Source organism: Prunus avium, chromosome 7 (assembly GCF_965620075.1).
Source record: "Prunus avium chromosome 7, drPruAviu1.hap1.1, whole genome shotgun sequence".
Lineage (NCBI taxonomy): Eukaryota > Viridiplantae > Streptophyta > Magnoliopsida > Rosales > Rosaceae > Prunus > Prunus avium.
Genome location: NC_142290.1, coordinates 23525612 through 23549513, shown reverse-complemented (window position 1 = coordinate 23549513; position 23902 = coordinate 23525612). Strand labels below are relative to the sequence as shown.

General features: G+C 36.7%; 3 protein-coding genes across 9 annotated transcripts; 2 read left to right on the top strand and 1 right to left on the bottom strand.

Annotated features, from left to right (window-relative positions):
- Nucleotides 1-1224: 1224 nt before the first annotated feature.
- On the bottom strand, nt 1225-5266 carry LOC110770234 (general transcription and DNA repair factor IIH subunit TFB5). Of its 6 annotated transcripts, none has more exons than XM_088244867.1 (6): nt 5073-5266; nt 4925-4968; nt 4763-4835; nt 2913-2993; nt 2072-2135; nt 1225-1567 (listed from the first exon to the last, which is right to left on the bottom strand). In XM_088244867.1, the coding sequence occupies exons 5-6, from the start codon at nt 2104-2106 to the stop codon at nt 1390-1392; spliced, it is 213 nt and encodes a 70-aa protein (XP_088100993.1). In that variant the 5' UTR covers nt 2107-2135; nt 2913-2993; nt 4763-4835; nt 4925-4968; nt 5073-5266; the 3' UTR covers nt 1225-1389. The 6 variants fall into 6 exon arrangements, with proteins under 6 accessions (XP_088100993.1, XP_088100992.1, XP_088100991.1 ...); XM_088244866.1 differs by having other exon boundaries at nt 5089-5266; XM_088244865.1 differs by lacking the exon at nt 2913-2993 and having other exon boundaries at nt 5065-5264.
- A 6238-nt stretch (nt 5267-11504) lies between these two features.
- On the top strand, nt 11505-11990 carry LOC110770266 (putative protein phosphatase 2C 62). The gene has a single exon (XM_021974365.2). The coding sequence runs from the start codon at nt 11505-11507 to the stop codon at nt 11988-11990; it is 486 nt and encodes a 161-aa protein (XP_021830057.2).
- A 7168-nt stretch (nt 11991-19158) lies between these two features.
- On the top strand, nt 19159-23824 carry LOC110770258 (endoribonuclease Dicer homolog 2-like). Of its 2 annotated transcripts, XM_021974358.2 has the most exons (10): nt 19159-19333; nt 19498-19591; nt 19763-20037; nt 20138-20580; nt 20812-20915; nt 21180-21376; nt 21848-22057; nt 22177-22590; nt 22827-23102; nt 23352-23824. In XM_021974358.2, exons 2-10 carry the CDS (start codon nt 19522-19524, stop codon nt 23691-23693), a joined length of 2331 nt encoding a protein of 776 aa, XP_021830050.1. In that variant the 5' UTR covers nt 19159-19333; nt 19498-19521; the 3' UTR covers nt 23694-23824. The 2 variants fall into 2 exon arrangements, with proteins under 2 accessions (XP_021830050.1, XP_088100261.1); XM_088244135.1 differs by lacking the exon at nt 19159-19333 and having other exon boundaries at nt 19489-19591.
- Nucleotides 23825-23902: the final 78 nt, after the last annotated feature.

Genomic DNA, 23902 nt, shown 5'->3' with positions numbered 1-23902 from the left:
GGGCCTGCCGACATGACCAGGTTCGGAGAACGGTTTGAGCCCATAACCGACCCAACTTGACCCATGTGCAGCTCTACACACACCCCACTACTCTTCATATTAATTAAGTTTCAGATAAATACAAACTCCTCTACATCCTATTTAAATTGGATCAGGACAGAGGTAAAGTATAAATTGGATCAAATCAGGACAAACTCTTCTACTTGGAGAGAGGTAAAGTTGTTCTCTTTCTCTAGAAAGTATTAAATTTCGGGTTTGGGGTTCCATTTGTTTGTTTGGTTTTTTGTTTTTTTTGCTGGGAACAAAGAAAATTATTGGGTTTAAATAGAAAATCTCTTTTATTTCTTATATTTTCCAGTTTGGGGTGTATTTAAGGGTAGTTTGGAAAGATAGTGGGGTTTTCTTAGAAATTGTGAAAATTTAAATTAAAAGATGGGGTGAACTTAGAACATGGGGTGAACTAAGAGAAGTGTGGGATTTAAATGGAAAATCTCATAAATTTTGTACAAAAGGCCTCAGTGCAGTTAATAGTGGGCCTCTATTTTATGCGTGTTGGTACACCGAACCAATGCATAGGGCCACCACTCACACTAATGCGTGTTGGTACCAAATTCTCGTAAAATTACCCCACCGGCACTATGCAATGCTAGTACCAAATCCTGGATAGGAATCTACCACTAGCATTGATATTGTCCCCAACTTAGCCACCTAAATCCAATAGATTTTCTTTTGGTTATTATAGGTGTGGGGTTTTATCCCAAAGGCCTTGGTGTTATTATCAATAACACCCCTATATTTAATGTGTAAATTACTATTATAATAGCCCGATGTGGGACTCTATAAATAAGAATAATGCGTATTATAGACAACCACAGCACGCGTAGCTCAGTTGGCAGACCGCAAGGCCTTTATCGTTAAGGTCGTTTGTTCGAGAACCACAGTTGGCGACACAATGGGTATAAAGGTTTTAGAATATTTTCTTTCATTTTTCTTCCTTTTTTTTTTTTGCATAAACATGTAATCTATCAAAAATAAAATAGAAATTGCATTTTCCATTATAATAACCAGAGTCAACAAGGAGCACAACACTAGCAGACAAAATCTTAATTTGGTGGTTTAGAATTAAATCATCCAATCTCATTAGATTCACAAGCAATTGCAAAGGAAAGGAACCCATTATCCTTGCACAAGAAGTTTAGAGGCAAATGTGTATGTGTGACTAAATAAATCAGAACAACGTCAACCAATTTTTTTCAAAAAGCTCTGTGGCTTGCTTCAATGTGTTCAAATAAGAGCTACAGTTGACAAAGAGCTGGAAGAGAGATTTGATACATGGACACAATAAACCAAGATACAAATACAATGTGACCAATTTGATCTCTAAAGGATTCAAGTAGGCTTCTCATAAGAATTCTGATCTCTAAATTCGGAAATGGCGCTTCTTATCATTTCAGCTGCATGAGGCTGCACAAACAGGTGAGTACTATCCAAGACATGTATTATGAATTGCTGTGAAGGGGGCAGTGTATTGTTGTAATTGATGATGAATTGTGCCATAGGTATGTCGCTGCACAAGAGAATTACAAATGGTTGGTTTTTGGAAACAAAGAGAGCTTGACAAGGGAAAAAGAAGCAACTCAAACTACTCTTTTAGGAATTGCTGGATCAAGTCAACATGCAATGAATGCCTAGATAAATCAAAATATATTGGTGGATTGCTCTTTGTATCATAGAATTTACACAAGCCAGAAGCTTCATAATCAAGGCCTCACTTTCAACTCAAAAACATTATTGTCAATTTGTGATGACCATACCCTCCATTGGAGCTACCAGTACAAAAAAGGTCAAGACTAACACCCAAAAGAGAAAAGTTGTCAAACCAAATGACAATTAGCAATACAAAATGTTAAAACTTCTCATATTTTCATTATTATGTTTTGACATAGTTTTATAATATGTGAAGGAGAGGAGGAACCGCAACCAAATATCCTCAAAACCCATGCGTTTTTTTTGTAATTTTTTTTTGTAAAATTAAGAAATGCACAACGGAAAGTTCACACAATTATCTTACCAAGAGATGAACAATCCTTTAGTGGCGTTCACCATCTCGAATCAAAACCCTCAAAAATTCTGAACTGCAACAACAGCAACAAAAACCAAGAGATGAGACCAAAATACTTCGATTATAATGATCCTAAACCTTAGCATACAAGGAAGAGAGAGATGATATGCAAAGCCAAAGCTTAATGGTATAACTTCTAGTCCTAAGCATCACAAGAAATAATTAATCAAGGCAATGAAAATAGTTCCATTACATAACAAAGCAGTCTCTGTTAAACCATATACATATTTAGCTAGTGTTTGATGGATTCAGTGCCTAAACTAATTCTTTTACGCAAATATGATATAAGATGGATTCACCATCTTGCATTTTTGTTACAACAAGTAAGAAATAATCTTAGCCTCTCGCATTCTGTCATAGTTAGTAAAATACGGAACGGCAAAAATACAAATAAAATACGTACATGTTTTATTCGGAAAAATTTTGACAAGTTACAACTGAAAAGTTCGGACACTATATAATATTTTAATATATATTATTTTATTCAATAGATGAAAGCAACAATCCTTTTAAGTCACATCAAACATGAAGATAATGCATCAAATCATTAATGTACACGGTTTGCTAACTAGCATGTGTGAAAAGAGCTCAGATAGCAGCAAAATGCCCATGAAAGGCCATCATCAGTCATTTTCTACGGAGAATTAGATTCCCCCACATTATACCACATCATCACAGCACTATTTAGCTGTATTAACTTCTGAGGCAAAAATAAAAAAACTTGTGTTCACCACCTTCGTGATGAGCATTAGTACTAAGGATTTTATCAACTTGGATTCAGTACCACTACCTTTTCTCCAGCTGCAAGAAGAAAGGCTGCTAAATTAAAGGCATAGCCCACACAATGGGTGCCAACGGGACTCTATAAGCTCTGCATAGTATCATAGATAGATTCGACCCAAAAAAAAAAAGTATCATAGATAGCCATGCACGGAGTAAGCTGCAGAATGGTGCGAGTTTCAGATATATGGAACATGGAAAAAAATTATCAAGAAAGAAGTATAATCATCATGAAAATCTGATAGCTTACATCTCCACCAAGACCATTGATATACATATAAAGCCTTTTGGAAGAATCAAAAGTGTCAAGGTACAGAATTTGATGCAGGACGCGTAGGACCTGAATTTATTAGTTTCCTAGATTCTCTAATTTTCCAATTACTAGTAGGATTTCTACTTTTCCAGATTTCCATATTTCTAGTTTTAAGTTTCCTATTTTATTTGGGTTAGGATTTCTGTTTAAGCAAGGGCTTTTTATCCTATTATTTCTAGGTTTTAGTTTGCTATAAATAACCCCATTTAGTTCTTTAAAATTCAGATTTGAATGCTGAGTAAACCTTTTCCTAGAACTCTCTGATTTCGTCCCTTCGGTCTATATTTTCTTCTCCTCGATCTCCGATATTCATCTTTGTTCCACTGTTTCTGCCCTTTATCTCGTCTTTTCGATCTATATTTCTTCTCCTCGATCTCTTATATTCTTCTCAGTTCGATTGTTTAAGTGCTTAATCTAATACCTACGGGCTGTACTACATCAGCATTGTTGCCAAAATCTGATTGCCAAACTCTTCCTCTATATTCTGCCAAATGAAGATAACACGTTCCCAGTACTACATTCCCAGAAAACAGAAGATTTCTTAGAGAAACACAATCAAAATGGGATTCCACTAAAACTCCATTAAGTTGAAATCCACTCAAAAAAGTTGACTTCAGATGTCAATTTGATCTATGTTTATTTTTTATTTTGTATCTAGCTACCAAGATAGGTTTAGGGTAGATTTGGAATTGACAATAGAAATCAAATACTAAATGCACAGGATCATTTGAAATATTTTGATAAAAAATACAAAGAAAAAAGCTTCGAGAGAGATGTAAAAGGAAATTGGTTCAAATAATCAGCATAAGTGGACTGCAAGCCTCCTTGCTGGTGATACACAAAATAAAGAGCCATCCCTAGATGTGTTTCATATCTAATTTTATAACATGTACCTATTACCTTCTAGGTCAACAAACTGTATGTCCAATTCATATGAAAATAACTGTAATAATTTACTAGAGCATTCCAAAGTCTCTCAGATAAAAAAAAGTTATCATGCTAATGTAACTTATTCTGTTTATTTCAAAAGAATCAAACCAAATTGAGCATATTTATTTTCCTGAAAAATGGTAGACTAAAGAAGGCTTCATACCAAAGAAGGGAAGAATATAACAACTTAGATGGCATGTCAAGAATAAAACAAACAATTATAATTTTTACCATACAACAGAAACAAGCCAACCTCAGTTTTTGTTTTGTGATTATAGGCTGTAATCAGCCACATCCTTGCAGTCTCTCAATGATACTTCATTGAGGAACAGAGAAACAAGTCTAAGATGATACAACAAACAAATAAATAAACAATCTCATTATATTAGATAATACAATGAACAAATAAACAATCTCATTGTTGCCGCATAGCCCAAAATTCAAACAGAGAAACTTTTAGGAAACCAGTACGCAAGAACCTCATTCAAACACCATATTGGAGTTAGCTGCACTAGGATATTTACAACCAATATCTTGGATATACGCTAACTTTTGGCACAAAACAATCAAAATTCGGAAGGATTAAAGAAATGTATACAAGCCCATAATTTAGTTACCTGGATTGAAGGCTATTATTAACTTTGCCGTAGAACCCAAACGTCAAGTTGGGGTTTTTAGCTCCAAAAGTTCCTTAGTTTTGTTAAAAGAAAAGCAAATCAATTATTGATACGTCGCAGAAAAGAAGACCACAATTATCTAACAAGAGATGCAGTGAGTACCTAAAGATTGAAGCTTTAACCCTGAATAATGCTTTGTTGCACAACTGTGGAACACAAATTGCTGATTACAATTAAAAACATATAATTCTCTTGTTTTCTTGATTTAAAAAAATTAATTAAAGAAGAAAAGAGAGAAAAGCAGCAAAACCCATGTGGGAGAGAACCTGAGAGGAGGAGCGAGTCTAGCTTGGGGTGGTCGGGTGAAAGAGACTGCCACTTTTGCAAACAGAGATAGGAAGTTGGGAGCTTGTTTTTTTTTTGGGTCGAAGAAGTTGGGAGCTTGGGATAGAGGAAGAAGAAATAGACTGAGGCGGGATCCGCTAGAGCCGGCAACACTTGTTCTCTTTTCTTTTTCTTTTTTCTAGGTAAAGGTTGTCTCTTTCTTTTTTCTTTGTTTCGCCAGATTTTAAAAAGAAATTAAAAATATAATTTAATACGAAAAGATGCAGATATGCGAATAAATTTTGTACAAAAGCCGTCGGTGCTATTAGTAGTGGGCCTTTATTTCATGTGTGTTGGTACACCGAGCCAATGTGCATAAGGCTACCACTCACACTAATGCGTGTTGGTACCGAACTCTCGTAGGATTACCCACCAGGCACTATCCAATGCTAGTATCAAATCCCGCATAGGTCCACCACTAACACCGTTATTGTCCCCAACTTAGCCACCCAAATCCAATAGATTTCCTTTTGGTTATTATTAGGGCCGGCCCTTGGCCAGGGCAACCAGGGCCACCGCCCGAGGCCCACAATTGAGAAGGGCACAAAAAAAATTTATATTAGCTTATATATATGTGTATGATTAGACAAAAAAATATATATGTATATGCAAAACAAAATTATAAGTGCTCATAAAAAAATAAAATAACTAAAAGTAATGGGTATGGCTACATTATATTGCCCCTATGCTCAGCTGGTGTACATATTACCTTATTTTCATTTTTAACATTTAAGTAAATGTCTTTGTCCTTTTACTTTCATTTATTTTTATATTACTCCATTTACTTAAGTTTACAATGTAAATAAGGAAGTACCCCCCATTTGGATTCAAATAAAAATACTAGAAAATCAAATTCCCACCAAATAAAAATATGAAAAATCGGTTTTAGTGCAAAATACGATTTATGCTAAAAATGATGGCTCATTAAGTCAATATATACTTCATACTAAAATTCCATAAAATCAAGTTTTCTTATTTGATGTGTAAGGAATAAAAGCCGCCAAAAATTATCTTGAGAAAATGATTATTTCGAAAAACCATTTTTCATACTTAGTCAATATTGCACCTCCGCTAAAAAAATTATGGGTCCGCCAATGGTGGCAGGCATAAGAATTCTCTCTCTCTCTCTTTCACCCAAAGCACACATCTCCTCCCTAGGTTTCTCTAAACAAGGATTTTCTTATCAGGCTTTTGGTTTTTGTCTCAAATGGTGAGGAAGGCTATTTCAATCGATTCTCATACTTGCAAATTGCAATACACTAGTTAATGAGTTTTGTCAAATTGGGTCGGTAATTATTTAGAATGGGTTATGGATAATTTGGTTTGATGGGGATTAGGTGTCTTGAGAGCTAGCTGGGTGGGTGGGTGCTATTCGGCTTGTGGTAGATGGTGGTTACTAGGTGGCTGGTGGTGTTTGGGTGGTGGCTTGTTTGGTGCAGCCTGGAAGGAAGTAATGAAGTTTTTCATGTTTGTTTAATATTCTAAAATAATTTTTTAAAATTGTTAACATCCATGCTGGATTTACACTTAAGATGAGTTACATAAGTCCTTATAAGTTCTTTTACAAAAAGATAAACTTGTCTTTAAAATTTTAAAGATATGGTGGGTGGGAAAATAGGACAAGATGATGAAAATAGAAGCACTCAATTAATTATTTGATTAAAAAAATAATAATTTATGAATAAAGGGCACACTCTTAGAGTTTTGCCCTGGGCCTTCAATCACCCAGGGCCGGCCCTGGTTATTATAGGTGTAGGGTTTTATTCCATAGGCCTTAGCCACCCAAAAATTCTGAACTGCAACAACAACAACAAAAACCAAGAGATGAGACCAAAATACTTCGATTATAATGATCCTAAACCTTAGCATACAAGGAAGAGAGAGATGATATGCTAAGCCAAAGCTTAATGGTATAACTTCTAGTCCAAAGCATCATAAGAAATAATTAATCAAGGCAAGGAAAATAGTTCCATTACATAACAAAACAGTCTCTGTTAAACCATATACATATTTAGTCAGTGTTGATGGATTCAATGCCTAAACTAATTCTTTTACGCAAATATAATATCATAGAGATTATGGTGAAAACACAAAAAATTATTATGAACAGCATATGAAACAAAATAAACCCAAATTAGATCAAACCCATTAACCCGTTCAGTATAAGGACCAAACACAATTACATGCCCAGAAAAACAACGATTCCAAGCTCTTTCTGAGAACCTCGAAGTCTCAAAAGAAGTAAAAAGTTAATTTAAAAAATTTAAATTGCTCATATAGATGGTAGAAACAAAAGGCGAATCATGGAGAAGCAACGAACAATATCAAATTTTGAACTTGAAGATTTTAACATTTGCATACATACCTCTGCTGCAGAGGTCAATGGAGCTTTTGTCTGTCTATCCTCAGGGGTTTCTGTTGGGGTCACCCTCTCAAAGTGTATTTAGCACAGTCTCTCTTCTATTTTATTCAATTTCTTTTGTTTATTAATAAATAATTTAATTTATTTCTTTTTAAAAGGATTTTTTTTTATTCCAGATAATTTTATTTGCATTCATACTTCTATTGTTGCCCATTACGGTATAAAGGTAACCCAGCCTACCTACGGCCATGTGGCATTCCCTAATTCGCCCGGCTCATAGTGATGGTATGAGCCATTAATAGTAGGCCCCTAACTCTCAACTCAAAGAGCTGATCTTGGGTGGGGAGTTCGTTCGGTGGTTGCTTTTTGAGTGAGCCGAGCCCTTTTTAAATGGAATGATTGGCACAGGTCGGATTGGGTAGTCCCCAAGTCCCCAGCAGAGTAGGGTTCCTTGGGGAATATTGTGTGGTGCTAGGTTTTTGAAATTTGTTGTACTCGAGTGGGTGTGACATGGCCATAGTTGATTGGCTGAGTGGGGGTGTATTAAATGGCTTATGACATGAAACCTGACGGAGGGTCGCATCAAGGTGTACTCCGTCACTTCCTCTGATGACTGCTGTAGTGCGGCCACGTCTGATCATCCTAGAGGGTTTAGCCGATGCGTGAACAGTTTAGATTTCGTGGTTGTCTTTGTATAAAAAACTCGAAGCAGCCAGTGGTTTGAACATTTCCTTTTTCGCCATTAATCCCGTTTGAGAGCTTTTGAGCAGAGTTTGGCCACTGTTGCATAGAGGAGCTCGAGTTTCGAAGTTTGTGGTAAGTTCCTCTTCCTTCTTTCCTTCCTCTTCCCAGAATCCTTAGGCTTGAAGTTTTGAGTTGTCTCATTTTTTTTTTCTGGGTTTGGTCACGTGTGCTCGTCGATTTTTCTTATTTTGGTACACTTTGATTTGTGAACTTCGCCCCTTCCTCCCTTAGCAGTGTTTGAAGTGTCTTTTGGGAGCGGTGTAAAAAACATGTTGAGCTAATCAGACATGTCTGGCTCACAAGATACTATGAGCAGTTGGTCGGCTTTTAGAGATGATGAGGGGGATACAGAGGTGCTGGATTAGATGTATGAGGCAGCTGAGCAGATGGGTAAGGGTATGCCCGTCAATCTCAATGGAAACTTTGAGTATCGGAGAGCCAGAGGAATGGTAGAAAGTGAGGAAGTGAAGGATGACGATCAGAGTGGTGAAGGCAGTGAGCTGGGAGACCAGGGAGAAATAATAATCGCCGTAGCGGGCTCGGGTTATGAGAGAAGCGAGGGCATGGCGCGTGCCGACCAAAGCGCAGGAGGAGATAGACTCGAGGTTAGAGGTGTGGGCACAAGGGTAGCCTCAGGCTTGGGTGAGGTGACTGAGGCAATCGCAGGGACTGAGGTGGTAGATGGGGGATGGTCCGCGGATGAACATTCGAGCACCATGACGAAGCAAAAGCTAGATCAGCTGAGAGAGGAGTATGCTATACCGAGCAATATTAGACTTAGGGCGCCAACCAGAGATGACAAGCCGAGCGTGCCTCCCCTAGGATGGGTGACTTTATGTGCAGACATGTTGAAGCAGGGGGTTAGGCTTGAATAAACATAAATTGTGGAAGATGCTGGGCTTTGAAAGAGTACCATAAGCAATCACAACTGTTGCCTTTTGTCTTTGGGGTCTCTTGATTAAATTCAACGTTGTACTAAAAATTCCATTTTGTTTGGCTAGATTTGAAAAATAAATAAAATATGTAATTTAATACGAAAAGATGCGGACGAATAAAAAATTTACAAAAGGCCTCGATGCTATTAGTAGTGAACCTCCATTTTATGCGTATTGGTACACTGAACCAATGCATAGGGCCACCATTCACACTAATGCTTGCGTGTTGGTACCGAACCCTCGTAGGATTACCCCACCGGCACATTATGCAATGCTAGTACCAAATCCCGCATAGGTCTACTACTAGCACCGATATTATCCCCAACTTAGCCACCTAAATCCAATAGATTTCCTTTTGGTTATTATAGGTGTGGGTTTTTATCCTAAAGGCCTTGGTGCTATTATCAATGAAACCCCTATATTTAAGGTGTAGATTACTATTATACTCCCGATGTGGGACTCTATAAAAAAGAAGGGCTAACACCATTTTACTCCCTCAAGATTTGGGGTCATTCTTGAAATGGGACACGCGGTTGTAATTTCGTCAATTTACGCCCAAATGTTTCAAAATTCGACCAATTTACACTTTCTGTCAATTTGACCATTTGGTCTTCTGTTAAGTCATTATGTGGCAAACGTGGGGTCCACCTTTTTAGCTTAGATGTAATAAAATATGTAAAAAATAATATTAAAAAATCCTTTACTTTTTAAGTTAATTAAAAATATTAAAATCAATTATTTAAAACAAACAAAGAAAAAAAAAATCAACATTCCAACCCCCCAAGGTCGTCACCAACTCCACCACCAAACCCTCTCTTCTCTTTCAACCCAGACCACCTTACAACCATCGCTTGCAAACAACCCAAACCACCTCACAACCACTGCTTGCAAACAACCCAGACCACCTCACAACCACTGTCTGCAAACCCCAGACCACCTCACAACCACTACCTACAAACAACCCACTTTTCCCGTTCCGCAACCCATCGCACCCCAGATCTGAAACCATCCCTGCCCCAGATTTGAAAACATCGCGGACGGAGTCGATGCAGAGCATGGCGAAGCAGAGCTGCATTGAGAATAAGAGTCGATGGCATAGGCGGTGTCGGAGATCTTGGAGTAGACAACAGCGAATTGGGAGCATATGAAGGTGGCTGCCATCGCGTTGTTGGGCCAGCAGCTAGGCCAGTTAGGTTGAGGAGTAGTCTAGGTATGGGAAGGTGGGGATGGGGGTTGGGGAAGATGAGACCGGGATTGAGGAAGATGGGTGGGGGTGGGGTTTTCTGGGCTTGGTAAAATACAAAAAATCAAGATGAATTGGATAAAAGTTGCGATTTTCTATTTAAACCCCCCACTTCTCTTTGTTCACCCCAATACTTAAATCATTATGCTGTAAGTTTTATTATTGTGTAAAAAGATAAAAAAGGTCATCCAACTTAATAATTAACCGTAGTACATCTATACAGACACCCCACACACCCCACCACTTTTCATATTAAGTTTTAGAAAAATACAAACTCCTCTACATCCTATTGCTAGATTACTCTTCTCCTTTAAAGACTTAGAACATTGATGAGCCTAACTCTTTAAATATGCATGGGAGTTGATGGAAGGCTTGTTGATTGTCAACTCAACAATACCCAAGTGTTGGAATTCCAGTTACAATTCTTGGAGAGAGGTAAAGCTGTTCTCTTTCTCTAGAAAGTATTAAATTTTGGGTTTGGGGTTCCATTTGTTTGTGTTTTTTTTGCTGAGAACAAAGAAAATTGTAGGGTTTAAATAGAAAATCTCTTTTCTTTTCTTTTCTTTTTTTTTTTTTTCTTTTTTTTTTTTTTTTTCAGTTTGGGGTGTATTTAAGGGTGGTTTGGAAAGATAGTGGGGTTTTCTTAGAAATTGTAAAAATTTAAATTAAAAGATGGGGTGAACTTAGAACATAGGGTGAACTAAGAGAAGTGTGGGGTTTAAATAGAAAATCTCTTTGTCAATGTGTTGTTTATGATCTTTGATATTATTGGTTACCTTAAATAGGTTTGATTAGTCATTCTACAGCGAGAGACTTACAAAGATGATAATAATTATTGTCATTGTGCTTAATCCCATGAAAGACTTTCAAATTGACAATTTTATCTTTAAAACTTTCAAGAAAGTTGGCAATAATCCACAAGATGAAGGAAAAAGTTGGGTCAGGTTCTAACCCGGAACCTCATGTTCAATTAAGTATAAAGGTTCAATATCATCATATTTTCCGGCAAATGAAAGAGGTATTCCACACCAAGTATCATCATATACTCCTGACTCTGGAAAAGAAAAAGGCAAGATGATGTCAAACGACTCGGGTCTTGTAAGGGTAAGATTTGGCTTTGACTTGGTACAGGGAGTACATGAGCATCTTATGTATGACTATGTTGTTGCAGAGACTATGAACATTAAAGAGCATGAGGAAGGATATCTTAAAACCAATACTAGAATTCCATCGACAGCTAAATCATTTCTAAATGCTTCAAGTGCACTCACGGCAATACCAATCAACCATCATGAACAGTCAAAGCTTGTGATAGCCAATGTTGGAAAGTCTCGAGCTGTCATTTGCTGCAAAAATGCAGTGGCTAAACAGTCATCTGTTGATCACTTGCCGAGCAATGAAAATAAAAGGAAAAGAATTATGGCAAGAGGTGGTGTAGTAAGAAAAGGTCCTGAGGATGAAGCACTTGTTGAGGGGGGTTTTTCCACTATCAAGGGCATTTGGTGGCAGCCCTTTTTGAGAAAGCAATTAGTTGTGAACCTGATGTGGTGGTGGAGATGATGATATCTGATGAATTGGAGTTTCTTGTGTTGGCAAGTCGTCCACTTTGGAATGTGAAGTCCAACCAGCACGCAACATGCCGGGCTTTGGTCACGATGACGATATTTCCTGTGTAGTTGTAAGATTTCGTTGACTAATGAATGCAAGGCATTTATGATATGTGATTGATGATGTTAAACATTTATATTGTTATCTTTTAACTCATACTATTATTTTGCCAAATTTATAAATTTTTATTTAGATATGGGCTAGTCATGAAACCCTGTAAATAGCTCAATATATATAAGTTGGTTGACACTAAAGTACTCTTTCCTCATTTTCTACTCGGGGTTTTACTATAGACTCATCTATGCTAAAATTGTAGCAAAAAAAACCTTGCATATTGAATAGGGGTTCAATTTGAATTTATTATTATTTTTCATGGTGTCTTGCCCATGACGGTAAATAATGAAAACAAATTAAAAGTTATTTATTTAAGGCATTGTTACTCTTAAATTTTTAATGCATGTAAGATATATATCAAATAAAATCATAACTCACATACATCAAATAAAAAAAGGGAGTTTCACTAAAACACCCAAAATAGGGGCTGAAATTATAAAAAAACCCAACACCCAAAACACTTTATAAACACACCCAAAACCCATCATTACACACACTCAAAACCCATTTATAAACACACCCAAAAAATATACAATTGTTGATTTTGGGATTGATTTTGGGTGTGTTTCTATGTTTAAATAGTGTGTGGGTTTTTTTATAAATACATGTCTAGGATTGGGTTTATTTATAATAATCTAATAAAAAAAAAATTGGTATTATAAGTATAATGCATGTAAGATATATATAATCTCTACCTAACCAAATGGTCAAAATGAAGGGTGGTTCTGTGCACAGGGCAGGTCGGGTGCCCGCCCAGCTCAAATAAAAAAAAACTACATATGGCTTGGGCTAGGTCCAGATCTAGCCTCAAATGAAAAAAAAAAAAAAAAACACTTTCTAATGCATGTGTTTGACCCAATTCAGTTTAGCCTAAGGCAAGATAAGGGGCTGGTTTAGCCCAAGTGCTTACCTGGGCAAGAGTGGGCATCACAGTAAGCTTTAGAGAAAAAGAAAAAAAGGTGCAGTTTTTCCAAATGCAATGGCTTATGAGGCTCTGCCACATGGTGCTCCAAAAGTTGCTTAATCAATATCAAATTATTGGGTTGTTATTTTTTTTCTTTTCTTTTTCTTTTCAGTTTGCAGCAGCTAGTTGCTTGCTGGACTGTTTTTTTTTTTTTTATATTTTTTTTTTCAGTTTGCAACGACTAGTTGCTTGATGGGCTTTTTTTTTTATAATTTTATATTATATATATACTCCAAACCTTTTTACTTGTTTATTATTTTTATATTTCTACATTCAAACCCTAATAAATAGACTTTCATCTTCATCTTTTTCTCATATAAACTTATCTCTATACTTCAAAATCCAACACTTGCATGTTTTTTCTTATCATTTCATAATGAAGAGATTGTTCAACAAGATGAACCAGGATCGTGAAGAAGATGATGAGAGTAGACGTCAAAAAAAGGCTCTTACCCTTGGGACCATGGCAGAATTTCAAACCTCCTCCTCCAATCAGCCCACCAAACTAGGTTCTCAAAACAGTTGGGAATACATCAACTGATATAGGGAAAACCATGACAAGATATGCTCATGAGGGATTATTTCGTGCCAAGACCGGTATGCTCATACACTTGGTTTCAAAGGCGTTACAAAATGATGCCTCACCTTTTCGACCACATACTTCATGATGTTGTTGGTCATGACAATTACTTCCAACAAAAGCCAGATGCCCTTGGCAAACTGGGTTTGTCACCCTATTAGAAGCTCATTGCGTCACTTAGAATGCTTGTTTATGGCTCATTTGCAGATCAGTGTGATGAGATCTATAGGATGGGGGCCCAAACAATAATAAAGTCTATGACATGATTTTGCAATGCAATTGAAGCCATCTACACGGCGGACTACCTCCCCTCTCCGACACTGGGGGACTTACATAGGCTTTTGAATAAAGCTCAACAACGGGGTTTTCCATGTATGTTGGGTATCATCAATTGTATGCATTATAAGTGGAAAAACTGCCCAACAGGCTGGGCTGGAGCTTTTACTGGTCACAAAAAACCTTCACTATAATTCTAGAGGTCGTCGCCTCATTTGACACTTGGATCTGGCATGCCTATTTTGGAACTCCTGGGTCCCAAAATGATATTAATGTGCTCGAACAATCACTGGTGTTCAATGAACTCACGACACGTTGAGCACCTTAGGTGGTGTTGAGGCCCAAAAAAGTCACGGTTCGGCCCAAATAAATTCTCGGCCCAATGCAATACCTTACCGAGAAGAAACCTGATTTGGGCACGCGAAAGTTCGTCATATGCGCTCGCACACATGCCACGCCAAGCAAATAAGCAACACGCCACGCTACACGCTTAAGTGGGCCCAAGCCACGCAAGATGCCTGGGGCTTGCTTAAGTGGGTTGTGGTATGGATGGTAATAAATCGACATGAGGCCCATTGATGGGTCGAGAAATGGAAGTCCCGGGTTGCTTGGGAGCCTCGGAACTCAAGCCCATTTCTTAGGCCCAAACATGTGGGTGAGCACAAAGAGAAAATTATCCCAACCAAAATATCCTAACCAAAATAGGCCAACCAAAAAAGCTTATTGACTCAACCATAAAAAGCCCAATGCTTGAAAGAGATAGCCCACTTACTCAATAAATCAACTTGGCCTATACAATTACAATAGAAGAGCTGCAAAGCTCCAGCACTTGGCTGAAGCAAAAAGCCACGAAGGGAAGTCCACTATGCAAAGTTGCTGGGAAGTTCCAGCACATGGGAGGAACAAGTTTCAAGTAAAAACTCCCAAAAGACCCAAGGATCTTGGCGTGCAGACTGCTTGGAGGGAAATCACCCTTTGAACCAGCATGCATATCCATTTCTTTCCCTCATCAGACCTGGCCATAAAAAAAGGGAAGAAAGGAAAGGAAAGAGATGGCTGAAAATGGGAGTTCTGAGGCAGCTTCGGGAAAGGGCCTTGAGCTCCCCAAAATCCCTGATTTTGTGGGATTGGGCAGAGTGGATTTCACCAAAATAGGATGATTGAAGGGATGGGAGGAGAAAGGAAGGAAAAAGCTTGGCCAAATTGGATAGAAACCATTAGGGTTTCTTGAAAAATGACAGTTTCCAGCGCCTGTAAAAAGAGGCATTTCCTATTCATCATCACAACACATATTCGGAGAGCAAGCTTCCTCTCTTGCATGCAAAATCCAGCAATTTCGTGCTCCATTCTCCCTTCTCTCCCATTCTCCCTCTTCTGGCAGACTGTTCTCACATTTGACAGAACCTCTGTCAAGCTGCCGGAAGAACACTTAAGACACCCATCCCTTTCTTTCCCTCCTTTTCCAACCAAACCTTTCTTCAAAATCCCTTTTCTTGATACCCATATTTCCCCAGGAACACTTAATTTTCTCTTTGGTGCTAAACTCATGTCGATTTTGCTCCCATGCCACAAGCTTCTCATGCCAAGCCAAGAATTTATCTGTAAGCAGCCATTATTTTCGTTGGTGAAGATAACCAAGGTGTTTCCTAAGGCTTTACAACCCTTTCGAAACATTTTGGGGTCTGATCTTTGAACTCAGACACAAGGGGGAAATTTCAGCCATTCTGCTCCTTACAGCGACCCAGTCCAGTTGTAGCTGCCAGAAGAAAAAGACCCCTACAGGTGGTATACAATGTCAACGGAGAAGACTACAACATGGGCTACTATTTGGCTGACGATATTTATCCAAAGTTGTTTACTTTTCTGAAATCATTTCCAAAGCCCAATAACGAGAGGAAAAAAAAAGTTTTCCAAGTACCAAGAGGCGTACCAATGATGTTTTGGTATACTGCAAGCTTGATTGGGCATCATTCGGGGGGCTACTCGAATGTAGAATAGGGCTACCCCCCTTCGAACCATCATGATAGCTTGCATAATCCTGCACGACATGATTGTGGAGGATGAGCATGCCGAAGATGAAGAAGATTTAGATGTAGAAGAAGTTGACCCAATGAACCCAAAGAAAGTAAGAATATATGAGCGACCAGGTGAAGAAGAATTCAAGCTAGTGGGTAGAGACAGACAAAATCTTGGCGGCTTTATGGATCGTTATGCACAAATTAGGTATGATTATGTTCATGATAGTCTCTAAAATGATTTAGTTGAGCATATGTACCAGAGGCACGGATATATGTTGTCTTAGTAACTACAAAATTAAATGAAAATGAAAAAAATAAGTGTTTGTCTTTTTTCATTTAGCTTAAAATTGTTTCCAAAAATAAATTTTTGTGTTGCTTTTCTTATGCTTTGATTTTTTTTATCACAAATAAAATAATAATAAACTAACATAACAAATTTTGAGTTTTAGCCCCTAGCCCCTAGCCCTCACACCACTAGAACCACAAAAAATTTGAGAGGCTAGATTTTGTGAATAGTACCATTTTGAGGAGCTAAAATAGCACCGCCCTTGACCCTTGCCCCTTGCCCTTGCATTAGACATGCTCTTATAAGCCCAACCCAAAATTAAAAAAAAAATAAAAGCAAACCCTACACACATTCTACCCATCCATGTGGTCCCATATCTTCTCTCTCCTCTTTTAGCTATGCGACATCAGCTTGTTTCTCTCTCTCTTAGCTACCCGACATCAACAGCTTTTTTCTCCCTCTATTTTCTATATATCTTTAGTTATATTTTAATTTAAAATTGAGTATTGTAGGGTTTAATTAGGAATGAAAGAAAGTTTGCTAATAATATCGATAATGCATCGATAATTGAGGAATTTAAGAGTTCTAAGCCTCGCATGGTTAAATTTTAGATTTAAAATACTGCTGTTTTATTTTGCATTGCATTTGCTTTTGGTTTTAGTTTCTATTTTAGGAAATTTAGGTTTTAGCCACAAAAAAATTTTCACTTTTGGAAAAAGCCAAAGCTTTTTCGAAAATGACAGAAAAACCTCTCAACTTTCACACCAAAGACATGCAAATATAAAGGATTCCTTAGGAAATCAAAAAATAAATAAGGGCAATTTTGTCCATTTTGGCTTCTTTTAAAAAATTTCTCTCTCCTTTGGCCTTTTCCAAAGTCTCCCTTTTATTTTTGTATTAGTTGAACTTTTATTTATGGATATATATGCATTTGAGGGTAAGGCTCATTACGTCCTCCCTGACTAGGTGTATCTTTTTATGTTTATTAATGAAATTCACTCGTACCGTCGAGTTTAGTATGTAAGTTTTGCCCAGTTGGCTTTCCAATCCTGAAACTGCCTATTAAGAAAACATGCATGAAGAGAAATATAAAATTGTGTTACCTTATTAATATGAAGACATAAATTAGTATACCTACATATGCATATTATTCATAAAATTGTTAGGTAGACTAGTTTGACACTTGAACCTATTTGGTAAGAATTTAATAATATGTAAAAGCCTTCTACCCAGGTACACAATTGACCTAGACAAATCTTTATCACCTTGAACAACAATCTATAAAAAGAACCAAGAAGACCAAGAAAATAATACGCCGATACATGGATATGTTGTTCAAGAGTGAAAGGACAAAACCAGTACCTCTCATGTTATCTTTTTTGTTCATTTATGTTGAAAATTTTGTGTTAAGTCTATTATGGATGTTACCTATTTTTTTTAATTAAAATAAACTTCATTAGATAACTTTAATAGTACAATTAAAGACATCAACAAGACATTAAAAGTACTAATCTCTAAACGGCAACTAACAAACATGTTTAAAAAAAAAAAAAAAAAACTATAGCAACTATAGCGGACAAAATCCGCACTAAAACTATTAAGCCACGTTACCACAATTAACCATAAGTCCAAACACATACAACATAACCAAAACCATAAAGCAACCTATGAGTCTAAACGAACCCTACTACCACCACATGAAGAAGCGTCATTGCAGCCACATCCGTAATAAGTTTAGGGAAAACATGGTTTCCAGTGACCTACTTGCACATAAAAGTGAACAAATAAACGAAAACAACTACCTTAACAAAAAACAATTGGATGAATGTTATCTATGTTAATTGTTGTGATTCGTCTTTTTAATTTTTAACTTTGAACCGGTTTAAATTTTGAACATTTTCTTTTATGTCATTTGAATGCAAACATTGAAATTCTTCTAGAATTTTGTTTTTGGGGTTTAGCTTAATCATTTTTCACAAAAAATAAAAAATAAAAAATAAAAACCCAAACATGCCAAAATTATCATCTAAAAATTCCCAAAATATCATTGCTGAAATTCTGCATCGGTACGGAGTTATTATATTCTGAAATTTCAGAATTGAAATTGAAACTCAAAATCTATTCCGAATATTGTCGAATCGAAATTCAAAACACTTAGACCCAAAAACAGCCATAGTACAGAGCCAGTTGGCATCGATGAATGATTATTCATTGCTTGGTTAAACGAGACCCAAATTGTAATTGAAATCTGAAAAGTTAATACATTTTGCAAAACTGAGATAAAAGCATCTTTTATTGTCAACATTGTTACATAACAATTAACACATGAAAAATACTGAGACTCCATGGATTCCAAATTTATGGATTTAGATGGTTTTGTAGATCAATTTGTTTGTATAGATTATTACAATTCATCAATGCAAAGATTTGGACAAAAAATGAAGAAGAAAATAAATGGATTTCAAACCATGCTTTACATCTAGTTTTATTTATTTATTAAATTACAAGCAATAATTCAAACTACAGAATATGAGGTTTCTCACACACACACACTAAGTTATCAAGGTGTCATGAAAGTTCGAACTTAAAGATCTTTTCACATCTCGTTATTTGAAATATATTCATTGTTTATGTAGCAAATTTAGCATTGTTGCCAAATTCAACCATCAGAAAAGAAAAAACAAAAATACTCACAGTTGACCGCAGTGACTCGGTAAAATTTTGTAAAATTCTTCACTGACTGCCCATAAAGTATTTTCCTATTCTTTTCGTTTCGTACGAACTTTTCAGAGCCCGCTTTGCTTTCATCTCTCTCTCTGTGTCTCTCCATAACTTTATATGAACTTCCAGACGAAGTTGCTTCCTCAACAAGTTTTTTAATATGGAATATTCAGAGTCCTTTGAAATTCCAAAGTGGCCCAACTCAGTTGGTTTTAAAGGCACACCTTCTCTGTTACTCTTACATTTGCCTGCAGTTATCAGATTCTCTGTTTTTCTAGTTTCAATCTTAGTCTCTTCCCAAATATCACAATCTTAGTCTCTTCTTGATCAGTTTCTGTAAGTCACTCCTCCCTTTCTTTAACTTAACTGTTGGCTTTAATACACCATTCGTTTCTTTGCAATTTGGGCACCGATTCGAATTTGTTGTCCTTTATGTTTTAGTTACTCTTTAAACAACTGGGTTTGTTTTTTTTTTTTTTTTGCTTTGGTGAATGATGCAGGGAGAAACTTTGGAACCAATTAACATGGAGATAGACGGAACCCAACAACAATCTGCTGCTCCTCTTCTTGTGGAAGAAGCCACACAAGAGCTTGGTAACTTCTCTAACCTCTGCCCATGCCTTGACTGCCTTTTATAAGTTATACCAGTAGAATTATTAGTTTACAACACTTACTGTTGCTTACAATTCTTTCCATTTTTGTTTTTTTTACAAATTTTTCTGGTACATAGATTTCTTTTGTCATTTCTAGTTGCCATGTGTGCAGGGAGTGAGCCTTATGATGATGAACAACCCAGCTATGTCCCAGCTGAGCTTGTCAAACCTTGGTGTTCAAATGATGCTAGTGCATTGTATCATTGCTACTTAATTCAGATGAAGCCGAATTTTTGTTATGATATTCCAGTTAATGATATCGTACTTGGCATGAGGAGCGAACTTGATTGCGATGTTGCAAATATGACTATTGACTTGGAAGTTGGCAGGGGTACTATAACTGTAAACTTTAAAAAGGCCGCAGAGATTCATCTTAGTTCAGAGCAAGTAATGTTTCCTGCATTTTAATTTTTTTTTTAGTATTATTATTATACCATACGAAATATGAATTAACGGTTTCCCTTGTTTCTGTAATTTTATTTGCCAGGTTCTTCAATGCAGAAGGTTCCAAATCACAATTTTTCGAATTCTACTGGATCATGAATTGCAAAATTTGGGAAAAGTTTTAGAGAGACTTTGTTTGGGACAAAATCTTGGGATTGAATCAATTGATTATCTTTTGCTCCCCGCAGCAAGAATGCACCAGAGACCTTCAATCATTGATTGGGAATGTGTGACGTCTGTTTCGTTTCGATGTGAAGAAAATTCTGAGTACCATGTAGATTGTTCTTCACCCAAAAATTGTTCCGGTGTTCTACATACCAAAAATGGTATGGTTTGTACTTGCAGGATCCAGAATTCCTTGGTCTATACCCCTCATACTGGTCTCCTGTATTGCATCACTGGTTTGTTGGATGACTTGAATGGAAACTCACTTCTGATACCTAGGGGCAGGAGAGCTCGTACCTACAAGACGCACTATGAAGAAAAGTAAGTATATTCTTGTATCATATACCTCTATAATTTGCATGGGTCATCTTTGCATTTTAGTGATCATGTGTATCCAAAGAAAGGACATCATGAAATATTCAGAGTAGTTTCTGTTTCTATTGGATGAAATGTTGTTTCCTGTGCCATTAGGGTAGTATTTACATACGTGGAGTGTGTTTTCTCTTGTATGCAATCCATTTATAAGTAACTTGAATCATTCTCTTGTTTCAGGCATGGGATCAAGTTGCGTTTCGATCAACAGTTATTGCTCAAGGGGAAACACATTTTCAAAGTACAAAATTATCTTCAGAGTTGCAGACAGCAGACAGAAAGAGGTCTGATTTTCTAACTTCTTTTAGATAAGGAAGCTTAGTTTCATTTAATTGTTCGGTATGTTTTCTGCTCATCTTTGCAGTCTTGTCTTTTGAATGAAAATTGTGATCAATAATTCATAACCCATTTCTAATATATCATAATGCGGTTTGGAGATGCTTTGAGTTTTTAGAGTCTTTCTTGTTGTCCCGTTTGCTATTGTATAATTAGAGGAAAAGGGAATGCATATGCTTGTTATTACTGATTTTACAATACTTTCTTTGCAGATTCAAGTCATACATCTGTTGAATTGCCGCCTGAACTTTGCTCTATAGTCATGTCGCCGTTATCAGTCAGCAATTTATATTCATTCTCCTTTGTTCCATCCATCATGCATCGTCTTGAATCTTTACTTCTTGCTGTCAACTTGAAAAGGATGGTTTTGGATCGTTGGACAGAAAATGTTACTATTCCAGCCATTAAGGTATGCTACATTTGTTCACAGGACAAAGTATTATGCTAAATTTTTCATCGAGACGACACATTTCTGTGCCCAGGTGCTTGCTGATATTTGTATAGTGAATTCCTTTTTTTCCTTTTCCCTTTAAGTTGATGAAAATGAATGTCAGGCTAGGTTGTTTTCCATGACACCTCTTTGAATTTACTCAGGATGGCCCCATCCCTCTGTTTTCTTATAAAATCCTCTATGTTTTCATGATACAACTTAGATAATTGATTATTGTTAGTGGTAAAGGCTTCAGTGGAATCATAAAGTGGTTATCCGTGCTGGCTTTACGACAAGTTTGAGCAGATAAGAGAACTTGATTTATCTGCGTATCATTGATGTTTTTTTTTCTTTCTTTTTGAGACATTATCCAAGTGATTATTTATCTGCGTATCATTGATTTTTTGTTGTTCTGAACTGAGTTTGTTCTGTATCCAATATCTACCGTAGGTCTTGGAAGCTATTACCACAAAGCATTGCAAAGAGAACTTGCATTTGGAATCCTTAGAGACTCTTGGAGATTCATTTCTTAAGTATGCTGCAAGTCAGCAGCTTTTTAAAACCTGTCAAAATGATGATGAGGGGGATCTTACTGTAAAGAGGGAAAAAATAATTTCCAATGATGCCCTTTGCAAGTTTGGCTGTGACCGCAAACTTCCGGTAGCATTTCTTTATTCTATTTACTTTTTGTGTTTTAGATCTTGTTATCCTCATGAACTGAGAGATGCATTCAGATTGTTAACCCGCGTGACTTCTCTACGATTGTTTTTGTATTGTAGGGCTTTATTCGTAACGAATGTTTTGATCCGAAATCGTGGATTATACCAGGAGATTATTCTGGAAGTTCTTTCTTAAATGAGGAGTTGCCTTTTAATGAAAGGAATATCTACATTAGGGGAAGAAGGAAGGTAAAAGGTAAAAGGGTTGCTGATGTAGTTGAGGCACTAATTGGTGCATTTCTTAGCACAGGTGGTGAAATAGCTGCCATATATTTCATGAATTGGGTTGGTATAAAGGTGGATTTAGTCCATATACCATATGAGAGGCACTTCCAAGTGCAGCCAGAGAAGCTCATTGATGTCAGACATTTAGAATCCCTGCTTAACAACTATTCCTTTCGTCATCCTCATCTTCTACTGGAAGCACTAACCCATAGATCTTACATGCTTCCTCAGATTCCAGGATGTTATGAGGTACATGCAAATGCAATTATGCAATGACGATGAAATTTATTACATGCATGTCTGCTTTGTAAAATGTTCATTGTATGGCTCATCCTAACCGATAACTGTTGTTCTTTGCTTGTACGGAAATACAAAACTCAGTTCATTTCACTTCCACGTTTGTTCAATTCTGTCTCTTTGAATTTACTCCTTAAAGCAGCGGTTTAGCGTAAAAAGTTATCAGAAGTGTGTTCTTTGTTGTGCAGCGGCTAGAATTTCTTGGTGATGCAGTGTTGGATTATGTGATCACTGTTTACTTGTACAATAAGTATCCTGGTATGTCACCAGGAGTTTTAACTGATATGAGGTCTGCTTCTGTGAACAACAATTGTTATGCACTATCTGCGGTGAAAGCTCGACTACACGAACACATTCTTGCTTCGGACAATGTCCACAGCAATATTGCCAACACTGTTAACAATTTTGAGAGGTTATCTATGGAATCAACTTTTGGATGGGAATCTGAGACATCTTTCTCCGAGGTTGGTTTTTAATGCTTATCATGCTCATATCATTTCTCTGCTACACTTTTTCCTTCTTTCTCTTGGTTGCTACAAGAATAAACGTTTCTCCTGGATGAATCAACTTGAATGAACTCATTTGCCTTTAATAAAATCATTTACTAACTCTTTCTGGGAGAGATCCAATTTAACAAAACAAATCTAAATCATATATTTTGTTAGGAAATAAATCATTTACTAACTCCTCTGCATTTTAACAATTTATAACAGGCACTTGCAGATATTATTGAGTCTATAGCAGGGGCAATTTTTGTTGATTCTGAATATGATAAGAATGCCGTATTTCAAAGTATACGTCCCCTTTTAGAGCCATTGGTTTCTCCAGAAACGATGCCGCTCAATCCTGTAAGAGAGTTCCATGACTATTGCCAAAAAATGCAGTATATTATGAAGAAACCTGTGAAGTCCATCCAGAACGGTGTGGCTACCAGGACAATAGAGGTTGAAGCGAACGGGGTCGTCAAATACACATATACATCAACAGCTTCTAATAACGATACAGCAAAAATATTAGCTTGCAAAGAATTTTTGAGGTTGTCGAAAGGAAACTAATCCGAAATGAAACTAGTTTTAAAGATGTTCCAGCATATATATAGCTTCAAAGACATTATGAATATTTGTGTTGTAGTATTGGGATTTATAATATTCTTGGACAACCATAAGTCTTGTCACATTCAAAGTTCTGTAGTTGTCATTCTATACTACTATTATGTCACACATAGGCATCTTATATATATATATATATGTCAGGCAAGCAGTCT